General features: G+C 39.9%; 1 protein-coding gene across 2 annotated transcripts; it reads right to left on the bottom strand.

The window, feature by feature from the left end:
• Positions 1-241: 241 nt before the first annotated feature.
• Positions 242-26,007, bottom strand: slc6a15 (solute carrier family 6 member 15). Of its 2 annotated transcripts, none has more exons than XM_074633707.1 (12): positions 25,860-26,007; positions 22,752-23,262; positions 17,290-17,447; positions 16,591-16,717; positions 16,289-16,470; positions 10,201-10,311; positions 7,618-7,859; positions 6,742-6,940; positions 5,247-5,439; positions 3,703-3,862; positions 2,933-3,095; positions 242-1,559 (listed from the first exon to the last, which is right to left on the bottom strand). In XM_074633707.1, the coding sequence occupies exons 2-12, from the start codon at positions 23,050-23,052 to the stop codon at positions 1,179-1,181; spliced, it is 2,217 nt and encodes a 738-aa protein (XP_074489808.1). In that variant the 5' UTR covers positions 23,053-23,262; positions 25,860-26,007; the 3' UTR covers positions 242-1,178. The 2 variants fall into 2 exon arrangements, with proteins under 2 accessions (XP_074489808.1, XP_074489809.1); XM_074633708.1 differs by having other exon boundaries at positions 22,752-23,125; positions 25,860-25,990.
• Positions 26,008-26,309: the final 302 nt, after the last annotated feature.

Here is a 26,309-nt window from a genome sequence, read left to right as displayed (position 1 = left end):
GTAAAATTACTTCCATTAAACTTTTATTTTTTTGATTTTTTAAATACAAATAACAGATTTCTTTGGCTCCTCCATTATTCCCAGAGTAAATTTCTTTACGTATTTTGTATTTGTGGTTGGATATTGTGTTTAATATTATAGTATTTGTTATATTTACATTAAGATATTTTATAGGTATTATTAAGTAATGGGAACCTGAAACAAACTGCCATTCAAAGAGACAAAAGACTGACAAAAAAAATGGACCATATTTGATCTTTAATCTTGACGGGGAAAAAAAGACATCGCATTTGAAGCCATTTCATGGAAAAATTATGTACAAAGAGGACTCACAGTCCTCACAAACATTGACAGCACATTAGTAAAAAACAAAGACACGAGAGTTAAGGATTTGAAGTACTTCTGAACCTTAAAAACATGGTGTTCTGATATCCAAACTATTAAGATAAATATATTTATAATATTTATATTATATTTACAGAATACCTTAAATATACAACGTCCATCATGTATTCTATAAACAAATATAAATTACTTAGGCACACTTTTGTCGCAAACAATCATGGGAGTGGTTTTCAAAGGCCATCCTCTCGCTGTTTGAACTGACCTGAACTTTCACCAAGAAAACTCTTGCATCGTTACGCCATCCAGAGCGGCTAAACTGCTACTAATCTCAGGACTAGTTAGGGGTCATAATGTACACAACCGTATTTTACAGCAGGACTCGAAGCTGGCTGGATTTACACTGCCCACAGACACAGGTATGGTCCCAAAGATGACCTCTTGACCCCTCTCTAACCCTTCTCCTTTGCACACTCCTCTTTGCAGATTCTTGTTCAAGTAGGCCTTGTGGAGTGTCCACCTTATTGCATCTACAAGGAGGAGGGAGCAAAGGAGGAGGGAGCAGGAGCTAGAGATGAGTTTGGGACACAGCCAAGCCAATGGGTGAAGGGGGTTTAGACAAGGATGACAGTTATTCCCACACCTTTTTTTTTTTTAAAGGTGGACAGTCATATAAGGTTCAGAGACAACAAATAAGATAGCAGCTACGATATCTACAAAGAATATACAGTACAAGTGAAATATACATGTATGATACGGCCAACTAAACGCACGCAGAGGGGTGGAGGGGAGGAGTGGCCAGCCGGAGTGGCCGGGCAGGGCTTACTATAGTCAGTCTATAAGTCCGACTCGGGCATGTCCGGCATGTCGGCCATCAAGTAACCGATACCGTAACGGCCGTTGGGTGCGGTGTCCGCGTCAGTGCCGACACCACCGCTCTGCTTGCGGTAGATGCTGTTGCCGGGCATCGGCGAGGGCGCCTCGCTGGGCGACTTGCCTTGGATCAGGCTGGTGTCGTCGTCCTCCCCCGGCCGGGCGGTCTCCTTGATGATGCGGCCCTTCTTGTAGGAGACGCTGGAGAGGCCGGCGGTGCCGTCGTCGATGATGTTGAAGTAGCGCAGGAAGAAGACGACGGGCACGGGCAGGATGGCAATCACCACCAGGGAGATGCAGACCGCGATGCCCCATGGAGGGAAGTCCACGGTCTGCTCTTTGGCCTGGAAGACAGACAGGAGAAAAATGGCAAGTTGGTCATTTTTGAGTTTCCTAGTGATGACAATTTAGAGTTTAAAGAGGACCTATTACGCTTTTGTGCCTTTTTCCTTTTTCTTTAGTGTGTTCTATAATTTTTTGTGCGTGTTAAAGGTCTGCAAAGTTACAAAGCCCAAAGTAAACGCCTTGCTTGAAGTCACGCCTTTTCTTCTGTAACGTGGTGATGTCACCAAGTAACACATTTGCATAACGGCTAGTTTGGCACGACCTCAAACAAAGCTAGTTAGAGCGGAGTACGAAGAGTGCTGCTTTCTTCTGTATTCATATCATTGTAAATTTTATATCTTAATATTCTCATTCAATCTCATTTTATAGATAGATTAACCCATTTGTACCTGCAACTGAATTTCTTGATTTGTTAAGTGTTTTCTGGGCTTGCCTAAGCACAAATGTGAAGAAATTTTCAAAATTGGTCAAACTGTTTGGCTGAAAATTTCGTTTTTCTTATCATACTACAGTATTTCTAGTATTTGGGCGCATGGTACTACTGTTCTTACTACTACCCATTATATTTGTAGGAAAAAACAGTAGTCCCATGTGCCCAAAGACTACATACAGTACGATAACTCCTAACAAGTTGAATATCAAAGATATGGACACACGCAGTGTAAAAAAAATCATATGGAAAACATTTAGTAAACCCAATGTTGGCGTTTCTGACTTTGACTATTAATAAAAGTGTGATCTTTCATGTAATCTAAAAATGTCAAAGTTGTACTGTTAGATACTCTCCCAAAGTATGTCCGTACCAAATGTCAAGACTTTTGATTAATCAGAGCAAATATTGAGGCATTTTTCCTTATCATACTAAATTTAGTTTTTGGGCACAAATCTAATAATAATACTGAAAAAATAATGATAATGAAATTGTCAGTTGCAGCCCTGCTCTCACTTCTTCCATTTCAGGTGTCTACTGGAGTCTGCACTTGAAGAAAAATGATGACCAATCAATGACAGTTCACTCAGGTAAGGTGAGGCTTAGTTCAGCTGCAGGTGAACCTAATTAGCTGCTTTGATGAGCTGAGACGTTTTAGCCTCTGTTCCATTTGGCCTTTGCTCCACTTACTTAAAATGACTAGTTTTCTCTTGATGTGATCAAACAGGTGCTTGAATGTCTCCGTGGTAGACCACACATCCTGTTGATTGTCTGACGGTTAAAGGACGCCTGAACATGTGAAAACTTTTCCCCCCATTTTTAGCTTCTGCCTCATTTACTTTGAACCCTTTAATTTGCTTTTTACTTGTTCCAGGTTTGGGAGAACTTCCACCCCCATTGATCCCTCGTCCCCGGAGAGACGAGCCGGAGACGTTGACTCACCTCTTCCTGTATCCAGGCACTGTAGCTGGGCGGCGTCATGGACAGCTGGATGAAGCTGGCGCACAGGAGGACCAGCAGCAGGGTGGGCGTGATGTACTTCCACATGTAGTAGTAGAAACGGTACGGCGTGAAGCCCAGCATGTCCTTCAGGTCTTCAAAGAATCTGAGGCGGGGGGAGAGAAAACAGAGCGACGCAGCAGGTGGTGAGATCAGATGTTTGTGGTAAAGAATTCACAATAGTTTCATATGTCTGCTTCATAAACCTGATGGCCTTTACATGCTGTTTATATGGTGTTTCCTGTTTGTGTTAACCACTTGAAGTCATAACTCTAACAGCTTGTTCTTATAGAAATTACTCACAACATGTAGACATAAGTGGACAAAACCTGCCATAAGAGCAGACTGGAACCTTTTTAAGGCTATGCAGGTCTTTATACCAGGTAGAAACACAGCTTTGTGTAAAAAATGTATACATATAAATATATAATTTTAAGTTTTAATTATTGTTTGACAAAAATATTTGAAACAAAACTGCCATAAATGCAGAATGTTGTGACTGCAGTTTTGTTTTTCTTTTTTCAAGATATTAAGGCGGTCACTATCAGATTTTCACTACACGATTATCGTGGCCAAAAGAATTCACAATGGTGACGTTATCGCAATATCTATAGGACCGTTTTTTATTACTTTATTTACATTTACATGTTACAAGAGATGAGTAATTCATAAATAAGTTGAGACAGACGCAGATGATGGTGTTGTGTACTTACTTATCAATCCCGTAGACCCAAGCGACCGCCACGTTCTCCAGTACGACCACTATGAGCAGAGGCAGAGTAGCCGAGTAGTCGTCGAACATGGCCACATAGTAGTTCCCTGAGCGCTGAACAAACAGGAGACCGATGGAGAAGGCCAACACGCAGCATCCCACTGCAGGAGAGGAGCAGGTTGTTAATTACTCTACATACTGACAGATACGTCATAATAATACAGGTCACTCTAAAGGCTCACATTCAATGTTAGATAAGGAGGGACTGTCGTTGTTCCATGCATACGTATATGTTTTAAACCGCATCGCTATACATCTTCATGACTAGATAGATAGATATGTTATTAATCCCAGTGGAACATTTCACCGTTACAGCAGATAATCAAAAAAGACAAAAATATCGTGCAAAAAACTACACAATACTTATCAATACAATAAGTTATAAATATACAAAAAAAATACCAATATAAAAAAATTAGCAATAAACAAATAACTAAAAACTAACAATATACGCATTTTTTTTATCAATATAATGATTTTCAATAAACACAAATTTAGCAACATAAAACATTTGCAATACACAAAGATGTAGCAAAATAAAAATGAGTAATCAACACAATTTTTGGGATAAACAAAAATTTTGCAATAAATACAACATTTGCAATACAAACTTTAGCAATATAAAAAAATTCAATGAACAAAAATTTGCAACATAAAAAATTAAAATTAGCAATAATTTTTTTTTGCAATATAAAAATTAGCAAGAAACAAAAATTTAGCTATAAAAAATTTGATGTTTTTTTTTACTGTACATATACAGTATGTATAATACTGTGAGGTGGACATAGTGCAAAATTAAATGTTAAATTAAATTAGTGAAGTTATGGGTCAGATAATTTAAAGGGGGGGGGGGGGGTGAAAAGGTGTATGTGTACAGTGTGACATGAATTATTATCATTATCCCCCCCACTTGTTCCTCGAGGAAAACGGAAAGCGATCCGGTTGTCTTTGCGACAGCGGCACCGACAATAATACTACTTGGAAACACGAGGAGGAGAAAGACTTTAAATGAATATATTTAAATTATTATTACACTAAGCCATCCATCTTTGGAGAAGTTGAAGAGTCTATTTCCTGCTTGAGTTGCTTCAGACTCAGACATCCAGGGATTATGACTAAACTAATCTAACCTCAACATTCAACATAAAAGAAGTCTGCACAGGACTTTCTGCAATCCTCCATCCGCCCTCTTTTGCAAGATTTCCTACCATTACCGCCTCCACATATCTGGTACCAAAGACATTCATTGGGACACAGGATTCACAATCCCTTTGCAAAATACTCTACAAAATACCTTTAAATTGCAGACTGGGACACTAAAAGCTGTTAGTTTGTCTTTATCTATCCTGACTTTACAGTTCAAAATGTGTGCATTTAAACTGTATTTCAGAGCGCTTCAGACACCGTTTTAGAAAGAATGTGTATTTCATTATTAATCCGATCCTTGCATGAGTTAAAGGAGAGGTACTTGGAGGTCTCTCTAACCTGTAAGAAACTCCTTGCGGACTTTGAAAGTGTCTATCAGCGGCGTGAGGATGCCCTCGATGGTGCCGAACATGCTGCCCAGGCCGAGGTTAACCAGCATGAGGAAGAACATGACGGACCAGAAGGGCGAGGCTGGGAAGTGGGTCATGGCCTCTGTGAAGGCGATGAAGGCCAAGCCTGTGCCTTGGACCGCCTGTTAGGGGAGAGAAGAAGAAAAGGTAAGAAATCAGTAGCCAGGGCCTCTATTTTACCTCAACTCACAGTAGGTGTTCTTATATGAACCTTTATGTCTAATTCCCCTGTTTTGTAAGCTTAATGAAAACTCAACGCTCTCATCTGTTTCACATTAAAACCCTCTCAGCAGTTCAGCAGGCATAATCCCTTCCCTTTCCTGGAAAGCTTTTATTGTGAAACATTAGCAGAGAGTGTTGCATTTTAATAGCAGCTTAACATCCTAAAGTTTAAGCAGTGGAGAAGTGAGTACGACATGACCATGTTGTTGTACTGAAGTAGTAAAAGGAATAGCTTATTCGCTTTTTTCTTAGATGAGAGGATCGATACCACTTGAACGCCCGTACAGTAAATACCAAGCTACTGCAAGCAGCTGGTTCGCTTACGGTGACTCCAGGAAGTCACTGCACCCGGCCAAGAAATAGTCCGGCACAAAACCCCCCCTGTTTAACCACAACGTGTCGCTTTTACACTTTAGTTTTTGTACAGAACAACAACTGAGATATAACATGTTCATTAATAGCTTTTGAGGTGCTGGTATGCAGATGTTATTATCTTTAGACAGAGTCAGGTCAGCTGTTTTCCCCACAATATCCAGTATTTGTTTAGTGGTTTTCAAACTTTTTTCAATAACGTAGCCCCTTTGAAATATTTTATTACCCCCTAACCAGTGCAAAACATTTTTGGATGAAAAAAAAATGCATTTGTTGCAACAGTTAAGCATTCAAAATAGGAATATTGAATATAAAATGAGCTTTACATTACATTTTATATTGAACTTATCATAGTATCATTATTTTAGGATTCATGCATGATGTAAATTTTTTTAAATTAACATTTAAAGAATCTCACATACCCCCTGCAGTACTCCAAATTACCCCTAGGGGTATTAGTACCCCTCATTTGAGAAGCACTGTGCTTAACTACAGTAAGATGAGATAACCAGTGGCTAGCGGTGGAGATATGAGAGTGGCATCAATCTTCTCATCTAAATCTTGCCAAAACAAAAAGGTCAAACTATTTCTTTAATGCTGTAAGAAAGTACATTATATTGCATTTACCACATAAGCCATTTTAATTACCAAGAATTCAGTTTGCTCTAATTTTTGTTTGGATTATTGTGCCATCGTTTCCATTAAAACAGTCCAACCTGAGCCCAATTGGCCGATAATAGTGGTCCTGCCGATGTTTGTGTTGAACTCTTATGTTTTACCATATTCATGTAGATAAATGCATATTTGGCCGTGTGTGTTAAGACATGTACCTTATTGAGCTCGGCCTCAATGCTGCAGGCCTCCAGTCCCAGTTGTTCGAACTGGCCCTCCTTCACCCCTTTGATGATCTCTATCATCCCATGGTAGTCCTCAGCACTGACCTCGCTGACCTGAGAGAGGTTGATGTGATGGGGGATCAGGCTCTCTTCAATGCCATTTCCCAACAAATCCGCTATCTTGTTGGTGTTCCTGGAAAAAATAAAAAATACAGGCAGAAGTTATTGATAGTAAAACAATAGTTAGTTACTGTTGCTACGCATGTCAAGCTCTCCACCGTCGCACAGCACATATGCAGTTGTGATAACGATGGCAGATTTATCACTTTAAATTCTCAGTCATTTTTCTTTTCCTTTTCTTACTAAATTAGCGTTACTGTAGTTAACTAGCCTGCAATTGTAGCTCATGTTAAAGCAGATAAACACACTATTTAACATTCATTTACATTCAGTCTTTCAATGCAGAGTATTGCTCTTCAACATGTGGAGAAATCCAAAGATTGACAAACCTGCAGCTGTGCCTAGTTACGGTTGCTACACTATGATTGGGTAATCACTGTTCAGAGACGGGGTTTAGCAAATGGGACACAATTGAACTTCTTACTTCAAAATCCTTCAGAGAAAACATGTTCAGAGACTGTAACGTTGTCTAGAAGTCTAAAATATCATTTGATCAAATTCTTGCAAGAGCTTTTCCCCCAAACTGTTTTCTTCTCTCTCTAAAGATAAAAATACTACACAGCCTTTCAAAAAAGAGACAACTTGAACTTCTTGATCAGTTCTTTGATGGTCTGCAGGAAATGCAGTTGCCGTCTATAAATAAATATCTAAAAAAAAAAATCTATGTTAGAGGAAGCTTGTGCTACTCACAGTGCGATGCATTTGCTGTTCATGATGTTGGCTTTGAAGCCGAGCACTGCGAACACCACAAGGGTGGCCAGCACGGAGGTGAAGAAGTTGATTAAAGACACCAAGACGGCGTCGAAGTGGCAGTTGTTGTCCCGCTTGTTGTAGCTGGAGAAGGCGATGACGCCGCCGAAGCCGAGGCCCAGGGCGAAGAAGACCTGCGTGGCCGCCTCTCTCCACACTTTGGCCTCCAACATGATCTCCAACTGAAACACAACACAGACAGAGTTGGCTTAGTTTGGTAGCACAGTCTACATTTAAGGTGATCATGAAGGGACACTCTTATATTTATTTTAATATATAAATTATAGATGTATGTTTTGAGGGTGAAACCAGTGAGCAACCTCCGGGTCTTGAAGTGGAGCCAATGCGGATGGGGTTTAAACCTGCATTCTTTCAAACAGCCAGCAGGGGGCGACTCCTCTGGTTGCAAAAAGAAGTCTGATTGTATAGAAGTCTATGAGAAAATTAGCCTACTTCTCACTTGATTTATTACCGCAGTAAACATTGTAAACATGAGTTTATGGTCTCAATCTCTCAGTTGGTTGCCATCTGCAGCCTCACCGCTAGATGCCGTCAAATCCTACACACTGCACCTTTAATCAGCAAACTTCCCCTGAAGTGTGAAGATTTGCTACTTGACGTGATTTGCATTTGACCAATGTTCCACACTTGAGAGGGTCTGGACTGTGACATGTGGTTGAAAGCGCAGAAAAAAGCAAGTAGGTGGACCTTGAGCGGACATTACATACATTGAAAATTGAGATAATTTCTGTTATGATTTGACGCTACATAAAAATAAATTAAATTGAATATTCTTTGGGTATGAGACTCTCGGTCAGACAAAACTTATTGATGTAAGACTTATTGATGTTATTTTCTGACATTTCGTAATTTAAATTGATGATGTAAACAGTTCATAATTGCAGCCCTAAATAGCAGCCATAAATACACAGTTGTAAATACATGCAATAAATGTTGTTCAAATTTGGATGAGGCATTGATGGCTGATATTATATTTGAGCCAGTGTGGGGGTGGTTTAGCATATCTTTTACATATTTTTATTATGTGTTTTGTGTATTTTATTATGCTTTATGCTCAAGTCTGTGTGTGTTCTGTGCTTTCACCTGAAGTTAAAGCTGAAAGGTGAAAAGTTAATCTTCATGTGTATATGTCTAAGTTGCTTTAAAGAGTTGTTTCCATCCACAATCCATTTTCTCGAATATTTTTTAATAAATAACATATTAACATGTATTTCTGTTTGTATTTTGCAGACGCACCATCTTTGCCAAACGACAGCTGGCATCTTGGCAGTTTCCTCGTTGCAGTTTTCTACTACAAAGGTCTCAAACCGTTCAGAGCACAGAGCAGCAGCAGGACTTTGATGTCCGCAAGTTCACTGACTGAAGATGGTGGCAAAACGCATCTTTTGAAGTCGTAAGATGTCAGCCGAGGCCACTGAGCAGACACACGAGACAGACAGACTCTGCTGTGAACCAGCGTCTCCGGCTGGTTGGTTACATAAAGCCTCGGTAACTCCTGTTTCCATGGTGACACGATTCCACAGCCTGAGGTGCCATTGGCCTGTTGCTGCCGAGGAGCCGGCCTATTACAGTGCAGACTTAATTTTTGAGTTCAGACACCTTTTTTTTTATAAACAGTGAGTGGATTCAGTTCAACAGTGGCTGGCTGAGACAGCTTTGATCTACAGTACGCTCCTTATGTTCAGTAGGGGCTATTAAGTATAATAAATAAGTAGTATTTCTACATTTAGTATTAAGCTGAGAAGATTAATCGATTGGTGACAATTATTTGATAATCAATATATAATTTAAGTCATTTCTCGAGCACAAATGACAAACTTCTGCTGGTTCCAGCTTTGAAATGTGAGGATTTGATGCTTTTCTTTGTTATATATGATAGTAAACTTAATATCTTTAGGTTTTGGACTGTTGGTCAAACAAAACAAGATATTTAAAGACGTCACCTTGGGCTCTGGAAAAATATAATTTGATTGTTTTTTTTCTGACATTTTATAAACAAAACAATTGGCAGGGAGAGAGAGAGATAACCGGTTGCTCTGTGTACTCAACCGTAGATCAAAAACGTGTCGGGTGCTCTTGGAAAACGGAGAGAAATCAGGATGAACAGAAAGTCAGTCAAAAAAACTTAGACCAAGTGGCAATGAGGAAGGAAATATTTAAAAGCCTTTATTATAGTGGCTAAATCCTAAAAAAAGGCCAACAAGTTGACAGGTGAAACTAATTGAAAATAATGAAAACATGTTTTCAAAGACCTACTGTGGCTGAAACATGATAGTTTTTTTTTAATGATTTCGCCACTATAATAAAGGATTTTTCCTTCCTCGTTGTCCAAATTGTTGGAGTGTCTGGATTGCCTTCCTGTTTAAAACAATTGGCAGCTTGATTGATAATGAAAATAATTGTTTTTCCTTGGTGACTTCATGTGACTCCAAACAGCATCCTTTGCTCTGAATTTTTTACTTACACGGTTTACAGAAACGCTGGCCTGAAACATGCGTTTACCTTTGGTGTGAACATGTGTCGAATCCCGTCTACGGAGCCCTTCAGGAGCAGAGCTCGAACCAGGAAGCAGAGCAGCACGACGTACGGGAACAGGGAGCTGAAGTACATCACCTGTAAGTAAACAAAACCTCCTGTTTAAACAGCGGCAAACTTCTGCAGTCGGACTGTACTTCAATAAAGTCACTCTGCTTATTTTAAGATGTCTTATCCCTCCTCTGAGCGTGGCACATGGATGCATAATTGAAACACTAATTAGCGGTGAATCTTTAAGCAATCAGGACAAAATATTTGACAATCACAAGATGCTAAAAAATCAAACTAAGCTGCATTTAAATTCAGGTTTTTTTTTAGAAGAGAAGTCAGATTATGTTTTACGCAGTCTGGTACAGTTTCTCTTTTGATGTGTCTCGTTCAGTGCCAATTATCAAAGGTTTCTAGATTACTGAGTAGCGTTCAAAAATCTTGAGAAAATGTTCAGTTCCTGACAGAAAAAATCACTTGTGAGGTGACAGTGTGTGTGTCTTTAGGGAACTGTAAACATAAATGTGGTGTGATTTTACTGCCTGACTATATATGCAGTGTTGATCATAATCATTTGAGAGGAACATTACAATGCGCAGAAAAGTGAGTGAAACCTGAGCAGTTCTGTCTAATGTTGATGACATTTAATTACAGATGAAAATTTGGTTTCTCATTTATGTTGAGTTAAACTTTTCCTTTGTGTATCTTCAACAATGACAATACATCTTCAAGTAGTGATGACTTAATGTACCATGAACGTTGTGTAACCAATATCAGCAGGGTCTGTGCCTGTGGGAAAACCCTTTTGTCCATTTATCGTGCTAATTAGACAGTAGGGCCTCTCGTCTTTTTTTCTCCCTCTGTGTGTAGACGAGGTGGTACTTAAAGACTGAGAGGCCTGACTCAGCCGCCGCTACACTGGGACACGTCGGCTTACAGGAATGGCGGCGGGGTGTGGGTAAACCATCTCCCAGTGCAGGCACTGGGAGATGGTTTAGGGTTGAGTCATAAGCACAGTCAGTGATTCAGAGACGTTGCGTCTCTTACATGGTGGTCCATATGTAGCTCTGAAGGAGACTGTAATGTCTCGTCTCAGAAGGAAAGGGATTCATTCAGATATTTGAAAGTTCAGTCAAGGATTGTAAAGTTTAACGGTTTTCTCCCAGTGCTTGGAGGAGAAAAAAAGACACCTCCTAAACACCTTTTGTAGTATCCAGACTTTACTGTATGTCCCATACATTTGTTCTCTTGTAATGTACAGTTTTTGAAACCTACATAATAAAATAACCTAAATAATTTCTACCTCCACACGTTTTTTGCCCAAACTTAAAGAAGTTGTAGTTGTATTACCTAAACCTGCTTTTTGACAAATGCCGAAGAAGTTGTAGTTTTATTAAAACTAACTGTTTTTTTGCCTAAACCTAAAGAAGTTGTAGTTTTATTGCCTAAACCTAACTGATTTTTTTGCCTAAACCTATAAAAGTTGTAGTTTTATTGCGTAAACCTAATGTTTTTTTGTTGCCTAAACCTAAAGAAGTTGTAGTTTTGTTGTCTAAACCTAAAGAAACCTTTTTGGTTGTGTTCAAAATGTAACGTTTCATTCAGTTTTACAACATGTTAGAACATGTTGCTTTTAAGTTTCACTTTCACTTTTACAACGTAGCAGGCCCCTACTGACCCACACCTATCATGCCTATAGATACTAATAACGTTTGTTCGAGGACGGCCCTACTTAAAACCAACATACATCCCTAAATATCAAAGTCAAATGTCATAATTGGAAGACATTTATTCGCTTAATGTTTTACTTTCCTCAGCTGCAGCTCTTGTCAGCTCTTTACTGATTAAACCTTCCAACGTTGTGCTCTTGTCGAAGAACACAGCTGTGGCCTTGGTCAGCTCAAAGCCAAACAGACTTCTATTCTGTGTGATAAGTAGATATCTGCTCCTTTGTAACCTCAGTCTTATGTTCTATCAAATAAAGAGACTTTTATTATGAAAGATTAAGTGTCATGGCAGATAGGATGTGCTTCTCGCAAAGGTCCCGTTCTGAGAACTGCGCCGCTATCGTCATAAACTGATACTAAAACACAGGTTTTCCCATGATGAGAGACAGCCGTGTCGGTAATCTAAAGGATATTTTACGTCTAAAAGATTACATAATGCATTATTTGGCATATAATTGGTTACTTTGAGTGTTCCGCAACTTTCAAATGTATTTCATTACTATTTTACCAAATCCATGACAACCCCTCCTCTCTCCCCCTTCATAAGCCATTAATGCCTTCCCCCACTTTTTTTTTTTTGGCCACACTCTTGACAATCAAACCAAGCCAAAAGAGCGCGTATAACCATGGTAACCAAAACCGCCTGATCCCTTTCACGCCCACCCACACACACAAACGGGAGAGAAATGCAGATCGCGGTGGGGATATTCCTTGGAAAAGGCTTTTGTGAACATGGGTGGAGAAGAGGCCATTAATATTCTTTTGTGCCACACAGCGCTGATTAAACTTCAAAGACACTTGAGGCTGGCCCCTTACAGGGAAAGTTCAAGCCCATTTCTACGCTGGCCAACTCAAAAGGCCATCCAGACACACCAGGTAGTTGGAGGCCGACCATCTGGCTCAAACTGTACAATTATAACCAGTAGCTTTCTGTTTGTTTCTTTACAAAAATGAAGGGTTATTTCTTATATTTTTGCAGTTCATTATATTTACATGATGGCCGTGGAAGGACTTCCTTTACGCTAATGCAACCCTTCTGACAGAGCGGCAGTAGTGATTGTGACAATGATTGTGTTTATCACAGACATTTCTTGCCAGGCGGCAGGAAGCAGCACACAGAGGAAATGAGACTGTTCTCCGTCGTGCAGAAGCGTCGTGGCACAAGTCGAGATTAAACCACCTTGGTTGTTTTGTCTGTGGCTGTTTGTGGTGAATGCAGCGCAAAAATACAAGAGCTCAGTGGAAGCCAAGCAAAAAGCAGACAGCTGTGGACAATGTCTGGATCAACGGCGGGGAAACTCATTTAGCTGGTGACAGCCGTGATTCCCCACACCATTACAAAAAACTAGAGTTACAGTCTAATAATAGGTCCATACTAGCCTCTTACTTCCTGCAAAGCCAAAATACTTTTCACATATATTTTTTGACCCAATGTTAAAACCGTATCCTTAAAAGGTGCAAATTCAAAATTGAGAGCATTAATATAGCATCAAACAACTATTTGCTATGTAAAGATATAGTGGAGTAATGGTGTCCTGAGCAGAGAATGACGCCACTCTACCTCTCTGGGTCGTATCGAGAAGGTATACCGCAAATTTCAAAAACTTTAGAACCTGAACCCTTCGAGGTCAATGAGTAACCTTAACCATCTCAACAGAGTTTCGTAATTTGCACGTTACCTTCTAGACACAACCCTCTCTCTGTGTATTGTAACCTGAGCTTCTTTGTGTTTGGTTTATGTAGCCGCTCCGGCAAAGAGTATGGAAGCAAAGAGACGAAACGCCGGTGTTTCTTTTGACAACAGCCGCTGCTGCCATTTTGGACTGAAAATGTTTATTATATTTACAATATTTTATTGTTCAACACAGGCCACTTTGGTAATATATGACAATAGAATATAAACAATTTGTTTTACATTTGTTCTGCACTTTAGGCGGATGTTTTACTGGCATCCGGTAGTTGCTTTCAGTCCAAAATGGCAGAAGCGTAGCTTTGCTGCTGGGCGCTGATGTTGCAATGGAACAAACAATTGACTTTAATTTCTCGGCAATATACGTTCTTTGTGTCCGGCCCCACATGCATGTTAGTGCATTGTTTGCACTGTTCATATTGTTAGCACCGTTAGCTGCCTGCCACCAGCTCAGCCATAGCCATGTTGAGAGCTGTGTGAAGGCAATCCCTTGCGAGATGGTTGAAGTTAGGCATTGATCTTGAATAGTTAAGGTTAAGTTGGGCAGCGAGTTTCACAAGAGTTTTTGCAAGTTTTCGCACTTTGGGGTTCAAGACACAACTTTAAAGCTGCATATTTTGCTTTGGCCAGGAGTGGTCAATAAAACATCAAAACAAGCTGGAAACAAACCAAATATGTTATGGCTAATGTTACATCCCATTAGAGTCACTTTGTATCTCTACTGTTTGGTATTGGGTTGGTTGGGTGGCTGGTTGCATACAGTGGGTTAGTCAGAGCCTTTGTGTTGGAAACAGTTGTGTACAGCAGTTGATGAATGCAGCTGAGACTGAACCATACAGTAAATGTGCTGTAAAACCAAAATAATGAGCTAAAAGAGGCTTAAAAGCCCAATAAAGAGATGCAGAGCTGGGTGTTAATTCTCCCTGATTTTGGCACTATTACAAAGACTCATTTCATCGAGTTAAGTTGACTCAAATTCTGTAAGACCTTACTCTATGGCAGACAAAAAAATGTGATCCCTGAAATATACTGTATTAATTTTGACCCCACACTTTGTTGCCCAGAACTGACATAAGAAGTGAGGATAATACCCAAATCAAATGACTTCCCCATCAAAGCTGATTCTTGGAAGATTAAAAAGTGCGACCATTCTTCCAATTAGCGCAAGCTTGACTGTAACCTTGGAAGTGCACCGGCTAATGCTTGTCATATGATATGAGAAAGTGTGGAATGATAAAGATCACCTCTAAAAAAGAGAGGAGGAACGTGGGCGAGTTTGCAACCACAACGCCGACCTTTTAGCCAGTGGGCTAATCCTTCCGGATGCTAGTCACGCTACTGTCAGCTTTGCTAACACTAAGCTAAAGTAAGCTAAGCCAGAAATCCCACACAAGATCACATGAGCTTTCGGGGTCATATCTGAGACAGTATCATTAGAAAAATTTGTCAAGACACATTACAGTAGTCACTTAGCAGTGTCTTTAAGTCCAATACTTTATGCTCTGTAAGCCTCTACCTTAAAGTGAGCTAATTATGTGCGAGAGGATTTTCCAAAACACTTGGCGAGAAACGGCCTTTTGTTTCACATTTTCTGGGGTACAAGAGTTATATTTGAGTCGTTATATAGGCCAAGCTGCCAGGATTATAGGGCAGCTGTAGTAAGCCATTTCCTCTGTTCTCCCAACCCGACGCACGGAGGCACACTTTAGCGACAGTATGTGACAAACCGGGCTTTCTATGGAGCTTTTTTCCTATCTTTATTCAAGAGCGTGGTCTTTCAACTGTAGAGCTTGACTCACTGATTTCACATTCAAATTTTCTAATGCTTTCCCTCAAAACCCTGTCCTTGCACTCGAATAGCCCCTACTTGCGCTTAAATTTGCTCTGCCTCTGCTCAAACTGTAGGCTTGCACTCAGATATATTGTTGCTTGCACAGATTTGCTGCACTCCAGCTTCAGCCTTTCCCCTCACACTCTTCTGTGCACTCTTGAAACATCTGCTCTCAGATTTCTCCTCTGCTCGTATGACATTCGTACGACATCCTTGTCAGCGTACGGCAAAATAAAAAAGTTGGTTCCAGTAATAATAGACAGCGTCCACTACATATAGGAATAAAGATAGAAAAAAGCTCCATACTTTCAACTAACTCCAATGTAAACCCACCCGCGGCGCTATTAGGCGGTCGGAGCAGGTGATTTAGTATTAATGGTGTGCTAAGGGCAGGTGGAGCGGTCAAACAAACACTAGACATTCAACCAGGAGACGGGTGTTCATGTCCCTTGTGAAACTAAAAGTAACGCTCACTTATTTTGTCAGTCGTTGGTATTGTCAGTCCCGTGAGTCATTGTTGTCAACCTCAACTGTTTCCTAACCATAGCTAAGTGGCTGTGTTGCCTAAATCTAACTTCCTGTGAAAACAAAAGTTTATTTTTAAAAGACACTGCGCATGTAACGAGCATATAATGACACGCCGTCCCTGGTCCGTCCAAAAGTCGGTCTTTGATACCGAGGGACACTGACCAAGCGGCGGTATTTGATGAGTTTGGAGTGAGAATGTGTTGGTTCTCCTTTCTCTTCTGCCTCATACCCTACTTGTTAAAAACATCTTTTCTCCAAGACTAAAAATGCTAACAGAGAAATCCTCCTTACCTTCCCAGAAGACTGGATTCCCTTGATCATGGCGAGGCAAACTATAGACCAGGCAGCCAGCAGGCACAGAGTCATCTTCCAGTTGAGTCCTCCGCCCTCAGAGATGCTGTCAGAGATGTTCAGGGCCTCGCGGTACCAGTAGTAGGTGGTGGCCGAGCTCTTCTCGCACTCCGGCACCACATCTATGGACAAAACGGCTGGAAGTTACACACTGTATGTCGTACATACCTCCGTATAAAATCAACTGTAGTACCTGTAGTGAATCTAGTCCTTATATATATGTATGTCTGATTGTGTCTTACATGTAGTGTTCTTGCTCTTGACCAGTGGACACTCGTGCCATGGCAGAGGTTGCTGGAAGGACTGGGAGAAGTAGAAGAGACTCCAGCTGATGATGACATTGTAGTAGAGAGCCACGAAGAAGCACACCTACAGGCAAGAGAGGTCAGTTAACTTCAGACACACAAAACAGAAAAAAACTGTTTTATCTACCAAACATGATATATTCAGTACCTTGATTTCTCTTTTTTATTACAACAAAAAGAGACCTCATTTTCTGAGTGAGGTGTTACGAGGTGTTTTGCTTTATTTAGAGATCTATGAATGATCAGTGTGTCAGTGTTATCAAGGCTTAAAAGAACAGTGTGTAACATTTCCGGGGATCTATTAGGAGAAGTTGAATATAACATTAGCCCTGTGATAGTCTAGTACAGTATAGTACAGGGTGTACCCGATGTCAGCTGGGATCGGCTCCAGAATATTTTGCCCAAGAATAATTTACGAGATGCCATAAAGTGGTTTAATAGGTTGTATTATTTTTAACATACGGTGTACAATATCTAATCTGCTCAGGCTCAAAATTGCTTTTTTTTAAAGAATAATACAGTACATGTGTTTCTAGTCTATTTTAATATACACATTCATTACAGTGGCATAATTTGCATTAGCATTGTCAAACCTTCATACTCCTGCTACACTTTCATTTTTACTGCGTGACTCACCACACAGCTGGCGAAGCCGATGCCCCCCAGCCGAGGGCTGATGTAGTTCCACACCCCGATGCTGCCTCTGCGGATCCGCTGTCCCACGGCGAGCTCCAGGAAGAACAGCGGGATGCCGATCAATATCAGCAGGATGAGGTAGGGCACCAGGTACGCTCCTGCCAGTCAAAAACAACACAGGCCGCGAGTTAAATGAAGCTTGTGCAAAGAAGGGGGGAAACCGGGCCATCAGATAACTGTGAAGCGACATTGCTTCAATTCCTGAAAGCAGCCCACGCGCACATGGACACCACACACACTCTCACATATCTATATCTGGCACATGCAAATATGTAGCATATATATTCAAACACACACAAACAGCAGCATCCTAAACTTGATATACTTCTACATTATGGTGACACATTTGCCTAAAAGCACACCTCCCTAACAGTAGGCCTATTGTCTCATTATCTCCCTACCACACACACACAAATAACTATACACACATCTGTGTCTCCACCTAATACATCCCAAATGGTGTGTGGTGCAATCAAATAATTCTGGAAATACGCTGAAGTCTAAAATTACCTAAATTACAGTGGGATTACTTTGAGGCACACTGCAGAGACGACATTCCTCTGTAGAGTTAAGGTTTCAGGGTGAATGACTAACATTAAGGCAGGCTGTAATAGCGTGGTGCAATAAAATACAGGGGGGGCACATCTCTTGTGACAGTCGAGAGTACTTGTGAGCGGTGTACTGCCAGGCACATGATGGCTGCAAGAGAAACGAGAGAACCTAAAAGTCTTTGTTTAGAAGAAATAGCTGGTGGTTAGACTGTTCAGTGGCTACCAGATTTTAAAATAATGCGCCTTTTATCTTCTTGTTGGGGTGATGCAAGGTATGCACGACGCAGCAGTGGGGAGGTTTTCCTTTTCCTCACGTGAAGTTCCTGTGTGTGAGACTCTCAAACCCACGGAAATCTGTTAGAAACAATTTCAGCACAACCACTGATGGAAACACCAGCCAATCTTTTCTTGAAAACAAGAAGTTGAAGTTGTTCTTTAAAAATCCCCTTTTGTGATTTTGTTCCCCCCCCCTCTCACGGGCAAAACCACAACATCAAATGTTAACACTGGCAGGACGACGCACTGTAATGTTTGCTGTGAGTCACTGATGACGGCGTCAAAACTTCCGTCATGGGTGTATTGTTTTGAAGATTAGTTTCATCCCTGTTTCAACAGCGTTTGTTGTTTCATCTGCCCCGGACGTTCATTCACATCCTTTCCTGAGTCCTGCTGTCCCTCCCAGGTTCGGATTGGATGGGAGTGGTCAGACAGGACAAGTAAATGCGTGCGTCTGTTGTTTTAAGCGTGTGTGTTTGTGTATTTACCCAACTGTTTTCTAATATTAAGACGTCTAATTCTGGTTCAGCGAGTACACAGTTTGTTCTGGGAAGAGGCTTTAAACATCAGTCAGCACCAAAAAAACCTCCGGTTTCTATTGTCTTTTAAAACCCTCGACAGCCTCCCTTGGACGTTCAAACACTTTGATGGCACTTTGAGAAAGCAAACAACCTCACAGGAGTGCATTTCATCTTTTCTTAAAATAGTTTCCCAGCACTCTTCGCTTACAGATCGATTACAGTAAATAGCTGGTTTATCCTGTCTAGGAATGTTACAGACGAATGACACTTCCGTGTTCTTTTGGCAGCGCCACATGTACAGCGCCAAGGGGCGTGCTGGATATGCATACCTGTAGTATGAGCAATGAATTTCTGCTTGAATTAAGGACACATGAAGGGAAACACAACACAGGATGATGCACGGATGTGTTTATGGAGCTACACTATCTCTGTTTCTGAAGGCAGGTTTTGGCTTCAAAGTGTTGCCGGGAAGTTCCAGATGCAAGCTCATGTGTTGACAGGAGGCACATGTGCATTCAAAATGATAATGGATACACTGCCTTTGGTGTGCACAAGCTCTCTTTAAGGTGCTTTATACAATATCCAGAGCATTAGTAGAGCAGCAAACAACTATTTGCTATGTAAAGATATAGTGGAGTTTGCCATGTTGCACCGCCATGTTTCTACAGCACATTCGATGAAATCTTGTACTACTTGACAATTTTGGATACTTGGACATGTTTCAATCGGTACATAAAAAGTATTGAGATCTGAATAAATAAAAATAAAGCTTTTTTTAGTGCTGAAACAATTAGTTGATTTGATCAATTAGTTGACCAACTGAAAATTAATCAGAAACTATTTTTAAAATGTGAATATTTGATGTTTTTCTTTGTCTAATCAATAGGAACGTATTTGAATATGATGTCACTTTAAGCTTTTGGAGATTTAAATGTGCTTTTACTACTTTCTGACATTTTATAGACAAAAGGATTAATGGAGAAACTAATTGACGGATTAATCAATAAGGAAAATAATCGTTGGGTCCAGCACTCACGGCACTGTACTCGCCACACAGCCATAAAAGGAAATATAGTAAGTAGATGAAAGGCAGTGACGTACGTACACATGTCAGATCTCACACACACACATCTGCCCCATTTTAATCTAATTACGGTAGAACACAGCAGGGCGACCAGAACTGTTTAAAACAGACCTGGAAACATCACACACACTGACAGACAATAAGAGACACTGACAGACGAATCTTATGCAACTGATGTACGTGAACAAACTCGTAAGATCATGATTCATTACTGTATATGGTTACATACACAGAGCTGGCGTCATCCATCACATCTCACATCGGCCAAAGACCTTCCCCCCTCATCACTGCCCCGCCTACCTGCTACCTTCAACTCTGAACCATGTGAAGACTTGATATTTAACTTTCAATCCCATTGTTGTGTTTTTCATTTCTACTGATTAACACACATTTGTAGAGCTGAAACAGTTAACTGATTAGTGTCCACTCTTAAATTAATTCGCAACTATTTTTATAATTGATTTGAGTCATTTTTTTGGAAAAAAAGGTCAAAATTCTCTGATCCCAGCTTCTTAAATGTGAAAATTTTCTGAAAAACAACTAATTGATTAATCGAGAAAATAATCGACAGATTAATCAACAATGAAAATAATCATTATTTGCAGCACTACATATTTCTGTTAATTTTTAAAAGTTTTTCCAAGAAAGAATATTATTTCTTGACCTTGTTTTTGTGTGTATGTGTGTTTCATACCATTGTAATGACCAATTTCATGACACAAAATAATAACACACAATGAATAAACAGATGCAGTTTTTTGTTCAAAAATACCATGGTTGAAAATCACTATCACAATGCTAATATTTCACTATACCAATATATATATCACGGGGCAAATCTACTGTCCACAAAACAGGCACAACTCTTCAAATATATATACCATTTTTAGTCATTGTAAGAATCATTGGTTTGTAATTTTGTAAAATGCCGACACGATATGATCATATCATCACGACAAGTCAATAAATGATAACAACATTATAGTCCAGCCCTACTACAGTGCATACCACATACTACACATGGTGATAGACTTGATGTTATACTATGATAATAATATAATATGTAATAAGGAAAAGTCAAGAAAAAGCAGATTATAATAAAGATACGTTTTAAACACTGTATTCCACATCCGGCTGAAATTTATGTGCAAACGGTATTTTTTGGACTTTTTAGAGAGTTGGATTATAACAGGAACCCTTGCTGTTGTGGTTCAGTAAAGCCCACAGCCACATTGTAAATGATATACAAATAAACTGGACTTGGATTGAGATTATATCCTGTCTGGACAACCTGTCTGAGACAGTTTCACTTAATCAGCTTTCTCGAGGCAGTCAATGGCTTTATGTAATCTCCAGGTGGGAAGTGCAACATCTCATCACCTTCTCCGGGACACATACACACACACACATGTACACATTAGAGTATTAACCCTGTAGTGAGTCCTCATCATGATGACAACAACAACAACACTCTGTGGGGAGCGAGTCAAGTAGGGCATTGTGGGAAATGTGGTTTTGATTGTAGCAGGGGATGAATGTTGTTATTATTAGACTACAATCATGAGCACCAGAGCTGTCCGCAGGGTGATTCCCTGCATGTTGACAGTATATATATTTGGTTTGGCTGTTGTTTGCAGACGGCACGCCGATAGAGACACAGATGATCACGTGACTCTCATGTCGACCCTGAAGGTCACTGAGCAGTCTTGTTTTGACAAACGAGTGCAACATAGGAAGGACTCTGTTTCTCCATCATTCTTGCACACACACTTCACTCATCACACAGGCAGTACTGAGCACATTGCACATTATATATATATATAATACCTGCATCTGTTCGGTGCATGTTGATTCTAAATCAGGAGTAATCAGGAGGAGCTTTTTTTAGTGTCCAAGAGGTGAAACTGGATGATACATTTAGACGTTTTGGCTCACGTGGACATTGAATAGATGTTGATTCAGGACCTTGAACCCATACCGTAAACACAGTATAAATACAGTGTCAGAATAATAAAAGCTACATGATCATTTTGTGAAATATGGGACCCACACTCAAGCATGAAAAGAGGATGATTATACTTCTGGTGTCTGAGAGTATAGAAATACGATTCCAGGCACATTTGTGTGATTTAAAAAAAAAAAAAAAGAAAGCCTGACGCAATCCAGCTCTATTCCTCCACAAGGCCACAGTGAAGTGAATCACATCCATAATTTAGTTTGTCCTCGTTTGTCCTCTCTAATAACATATACAACACATCAGATGTGCCCAGATTTGGATCTCTATCCTCTCAGAAACTAGAAGTACTGTATAGTCATCTTCTTTGCACTTCGTGTTTCATCCCTGATCCCACCCAAGATGCACTCTTTTGTTTGTAGTTTGCCTTGTTTTCATGCTGTTTTAATCTAAATTTGCATCCGGTTCTATTGTCCTAGTATGAGATTTTGCGCTTGGTTTGACAGATGACTGTCTGTATGTCGGCATATGTGAAACGGGTTCGTTCTAAAGTTGTTGTTTTTCTACTGCTATCCTCATTTTAAAAGATACTCACGGTAAATTACAACTTAAATCATAGTTTTGGCCATCGTTTCTATTCATTGTAACTGAGATCTGACTAAGAAGAAGTCAGACGCGGCATGAAACCTGAGTATTCATCACAGTTTACAGACAAACATCCTGGTGAAACTTTGACCTACTCTTCTTGCCATACTGTAGCTGTACATGCACAGCTTTCCTCCGCATTAAGTCGCTATTACCGACATTTTGGGTTGCACTCACTTTTGGTTTTACCTCTAAAATTAGGTAAATCTGTTGTCTTATTTACAACCTGTCTCTTCATCTTAATGCAGTTCAATAAAATAAACAACTTTTTAAGTTAGTTAATAATGTTACCCATGAATATATTGAATTATTTCTTATGACTACAGCCATGGTGATGTTTTTTCCTGCTGTGTAAGTGTTTGTGAACTCACCCCCTCCGTTCTTCTGACACAGGTAGGGGAACCTCCAGACGTTGCCCAGGCCTACAGAGAAGCCAACCTGGGCCAGGATGTACTGGAGCTTGCTGTTCCAGGCCGGCCGCTCCTCCTCCTCTCCGTCCGAGCCCCCTTCCTCGACATCGCACTCTTTCCCTTCCCCCTCATGGTTGTTGACGATCAGCGAGCTCTTCTTGAAGGAATCGTCACAGGCGTCCTCGTTGGAAAGCAGGTCCTTGACAGATTCTGTGACATCGTCGTCAAGCTCTCTCTTGACGGCCTTGCTGTTTTTGGGCATTTGATAAAGCAAACAAGGGGCGAGGGGGTGGAAGTCTTTGTAGTTGGCAGGCTGGAAGGGCAAAGACCGACGTCTGGCGGGGAAAAAGTCACTTTTTTTTTACTTTGATTGTGCAAAACTGCGAGTTTGAAGGTGTCCGTGGGGGTTTGAGACAGTTTGTGAAGGTTGAGTGATCAGGAAGTGGTTTATTTCGTCATTATCACCAAATGTCTGCGGAGCAGAAGAGGAAACATTGCAGTTAGTAGAAAAGTAATAATGGTGGAAGAGCTTGTGTCAGTGCTTTGTCACTAAGAAAATGATGAGCTGCTGCTAAGAGTCTAGTCATTAGTTTGTTTCAGCCTCTATTTTCCCTTCATAAATTACTGTCCGACTGGTTTTACTCTAAATTCACTTTGTTTAAACAAAACCTGCTGAAGAATAAGCTTTCTGTAAACCTTGTTTTACAGATCAGAAATGTAAAAATTAAAACCCAAACTTTAATCCTTTACAGTAATTTAACAAAGCAGTAACGTTGTTTTATGATATCAAATAGAAGAGTGATTCTTTTTTCCTCCACTAATGTAAATGTGAATTTGACAGATGAAGAGAAATGATTACAGCTCCCTGCTACTTGTTTTATTGTTTATAGAACAGATTACATATTTGCCTTACACGTGTATGTACTCTTTAACTTTTTTTTTAATGGTCTCATGTCCTTTGGTTTCTTGAAAGGCACTATATAAATCCAAGTTATTATTATTATTATTATTATTATTATTATTATAGAAAATAATTAACAATTTCACACTCTGAGCTTATCCCACACCATTTTATCTGACTGGGAAACAGTCCATACAAAAGAATTATTGCTTTATCCGAGTTATTTCTCACATGGAAATCACATGACTGGCTGGTGGCAGAAAAAAAAAATCAATGAATGGGGATCATTTTATTACACTGTTCTAAAAAAACAAAAACAAACCAGGCCAGGGAGCTACAGCCTGGTTGTGGACAGTGACTGGTGGATTGTAAACAATTGCTGTTAATTTACAGCTAGATTTCAACAGTATTAACCTGTCATTACTAAAAACAGTGCTTTACTGTTAATACATAAGAAAACCTGTTAAATTACGCTCATAGGCCGTTTTTTAACTGAACTATAATGCATTCTTAAAAAACATCACTTTACTGCTGATCAACTGTCTAAAGTATCATCAGTAACAGTTTCATGCAGTACAGTATTTGTTTTGATTCTGGGACCTGATCTGCTCATGTGAGGCTTGTACATTGTACATGATTGTAAAATCAGTGAATTAGCTTTATTGTTCTTCACTCACATGTTGTTATGGTTTGCATTCTGTGCTTGTAGCCAGCTACAGACATCAACAACTCTATTATAGCCTTTTTCCTAACGAGTGCCTTTAATTGTATTTAGTGTGACTATTCCTATGTCTGAAACCTGCTAAGTCTATTCATCTAGGCAAACAATAATGTTTATTAATAGTGCATTAAAACAAATCAGTAAGATAATGTAAAAAGAAGGTGAAAACAGCTATATAACGTATCTTTAAACAGTAAATTAACTGTAAAATACTGTGAAATTAATAATACAAAAACTGTATTTTTCATTTACAGTACAAAGCTGTAAATTTCAGCGACAGTACAATAATGTTAATTTTACAGTAACATAAAGGAAACCCTGCTGCCAGCTCTTTACTGTTATTTTACTGGGAAATTCTTAACAGTGTGGTTGTGGATGGTGACAGGTGGAGGTGGAGGGATGATGGAGTAGATCACGTTTCCATCCTTCTGAATAATTGAAAGGGAGGAGGCCATTTGCATACGAACCCAAACACACTCTTTTTCTCTGCAGGATGGGGAAAGCCCTCTTCTATACAGTCTAGATCTATACAGTATAGATCTACACAGTATAAATGATATCAACACCCAAAATACAATGTGTGACATGCGCCCTATAATAAAAAGGGTGGAGGAGGAAACAAAAGGTTTTGTCCTGTAGAAATGTTTCACACTAAAAAGCGTTGGAAATGATTCATAGGGTGTGGACACGAGGTGGTGGTTTAAGGTGCGCAACATCCCTCTCTTTATACATTTCATCATAGGGCGTCTTGCTTATCAATATTACATTATATGTGGCGTAAAAACGCATCACTGGCGCGAAATATCCCGGAAATATTGCAGAAAAACAACATCCCCTCCTCTCTCTTTCTTTCTTTCACCCACCAAGCAGAGGATTAAGTGATTAATAGATTTCCTTTACTGCTTCCAGATTAGCCTGTTTTTTTGTATGAGGCAAAGGCCGTCGTTTCATAATCCCTTGAACGCAACACAGCAGCCGAAATGATGCTGAGTATAACCTTCACATGGAAGTGACATATCGCAGTGTATTGCATGAGAATGAGGATTGTATTATAGTCTGAGAGAATGAATGAGATGAGCGCACAAAGACAAATAGGCTTTCCCCCCCCTCCTCTCTCTCTGTCTGCACATGACTCAGGAGTGATGAGTCAATAATAAACAGGCCGACTGTAAGGCTATATACAATGTGGAAAAAAACACAAAAAGGATAATAAAAAGGAAAAAATTAACCCAACAAATCCCACCCGTGCCATGTGGCTCGTTGTTCTGCCCATGCAGGCACAATTTGTTCTCTAAGGAATGCGCATAAATTACTGCCCATGACATCCGTGTGAGGTGTTTCATCATTCAGCCACATCCTGCACTCTGGTACCTCAGTCAGCTTCTCACACATCATTAACCTTATAATAAACCCCATAAATAGAGGATGCTGGTGTGTTTTTACTCACCAGTGTAGAATAACAAGTCGTCCTTTTTTTCTGAATCCGTTTCAAGGAATGAAATTATGAGAGCACATGCACGAGGAATACATTATCACTTGTGTCTATATACTCAGTCAGATGAGTGTGGAGTCTCAGAGAGCATAAAGCAGGCTGTGGTCTGGCGCTGTGTTTCTGTAGAAGCTCAGCCAGGATCACTGCACGCTCAGAGGGGTGCTACAAGATTTACGCACCTATAAAAGATCAAATTCACACTCTTTATTCATCATATATTTCACCACACATGAGTTAAATCTCTTTATATCACACTGAGTATTATATGTGATAGTAATAATTAAGATTTAAGATAAAATGAGCGTTTTTGTTTTCTGTAACCCCCCTGTTCCACTTGGCAAAGTCCACTACTACAGAGAAAGGGGGCTGGCTCACATGGATGAGTCGCAATGTGCCTCTGTTTAT

This window comes from Sebastes fasciatus, chromosome 4, assembly GCF_043250625.1.
Source record: "Sebastes fasciatus isolate fSebFas1 chromosome 4, fSebFas1.pri, whole genome shotgun sequence".
NCBI classification, from domain to species: domain Eukaryota; kingdom Metazoa; phylum Chordata; class Actinopteri; order Perciformes; family Sebastidae; genus Sebastes; species Sebastes fasciatus.
Note: the sequence above shows the minus strand (reverse complement) of the source record. Positions and strands in the feature narration are given on the sequence as shown.

Excerpts from the sequence above, each read along its gene's own strand:
- slc6a15 (XM_074633707.1), bottom strand. The coding sequence starts at position 23,052 with ATGCCCAAAAACAGCAAGGCCGTCAAGAGAGAGCTTGACGACGATGTC. Across the intron at positions 5,440-6,741 it reads TTGAGGCCGAGCTCAATAAG|GCGGTCCAAGGCACAGGCTT; the intron begins GTACATGTCTTA and ends CTCCCCTAACAG. Across the intron at positions 3,863-5,246 it reads CCGCAAGGAGTTTCTTACAG|TGGGATGCTGCGTGTTGGCC; the intron begins GTTAGAGAGACC and ends CCTCTCCTGCAG.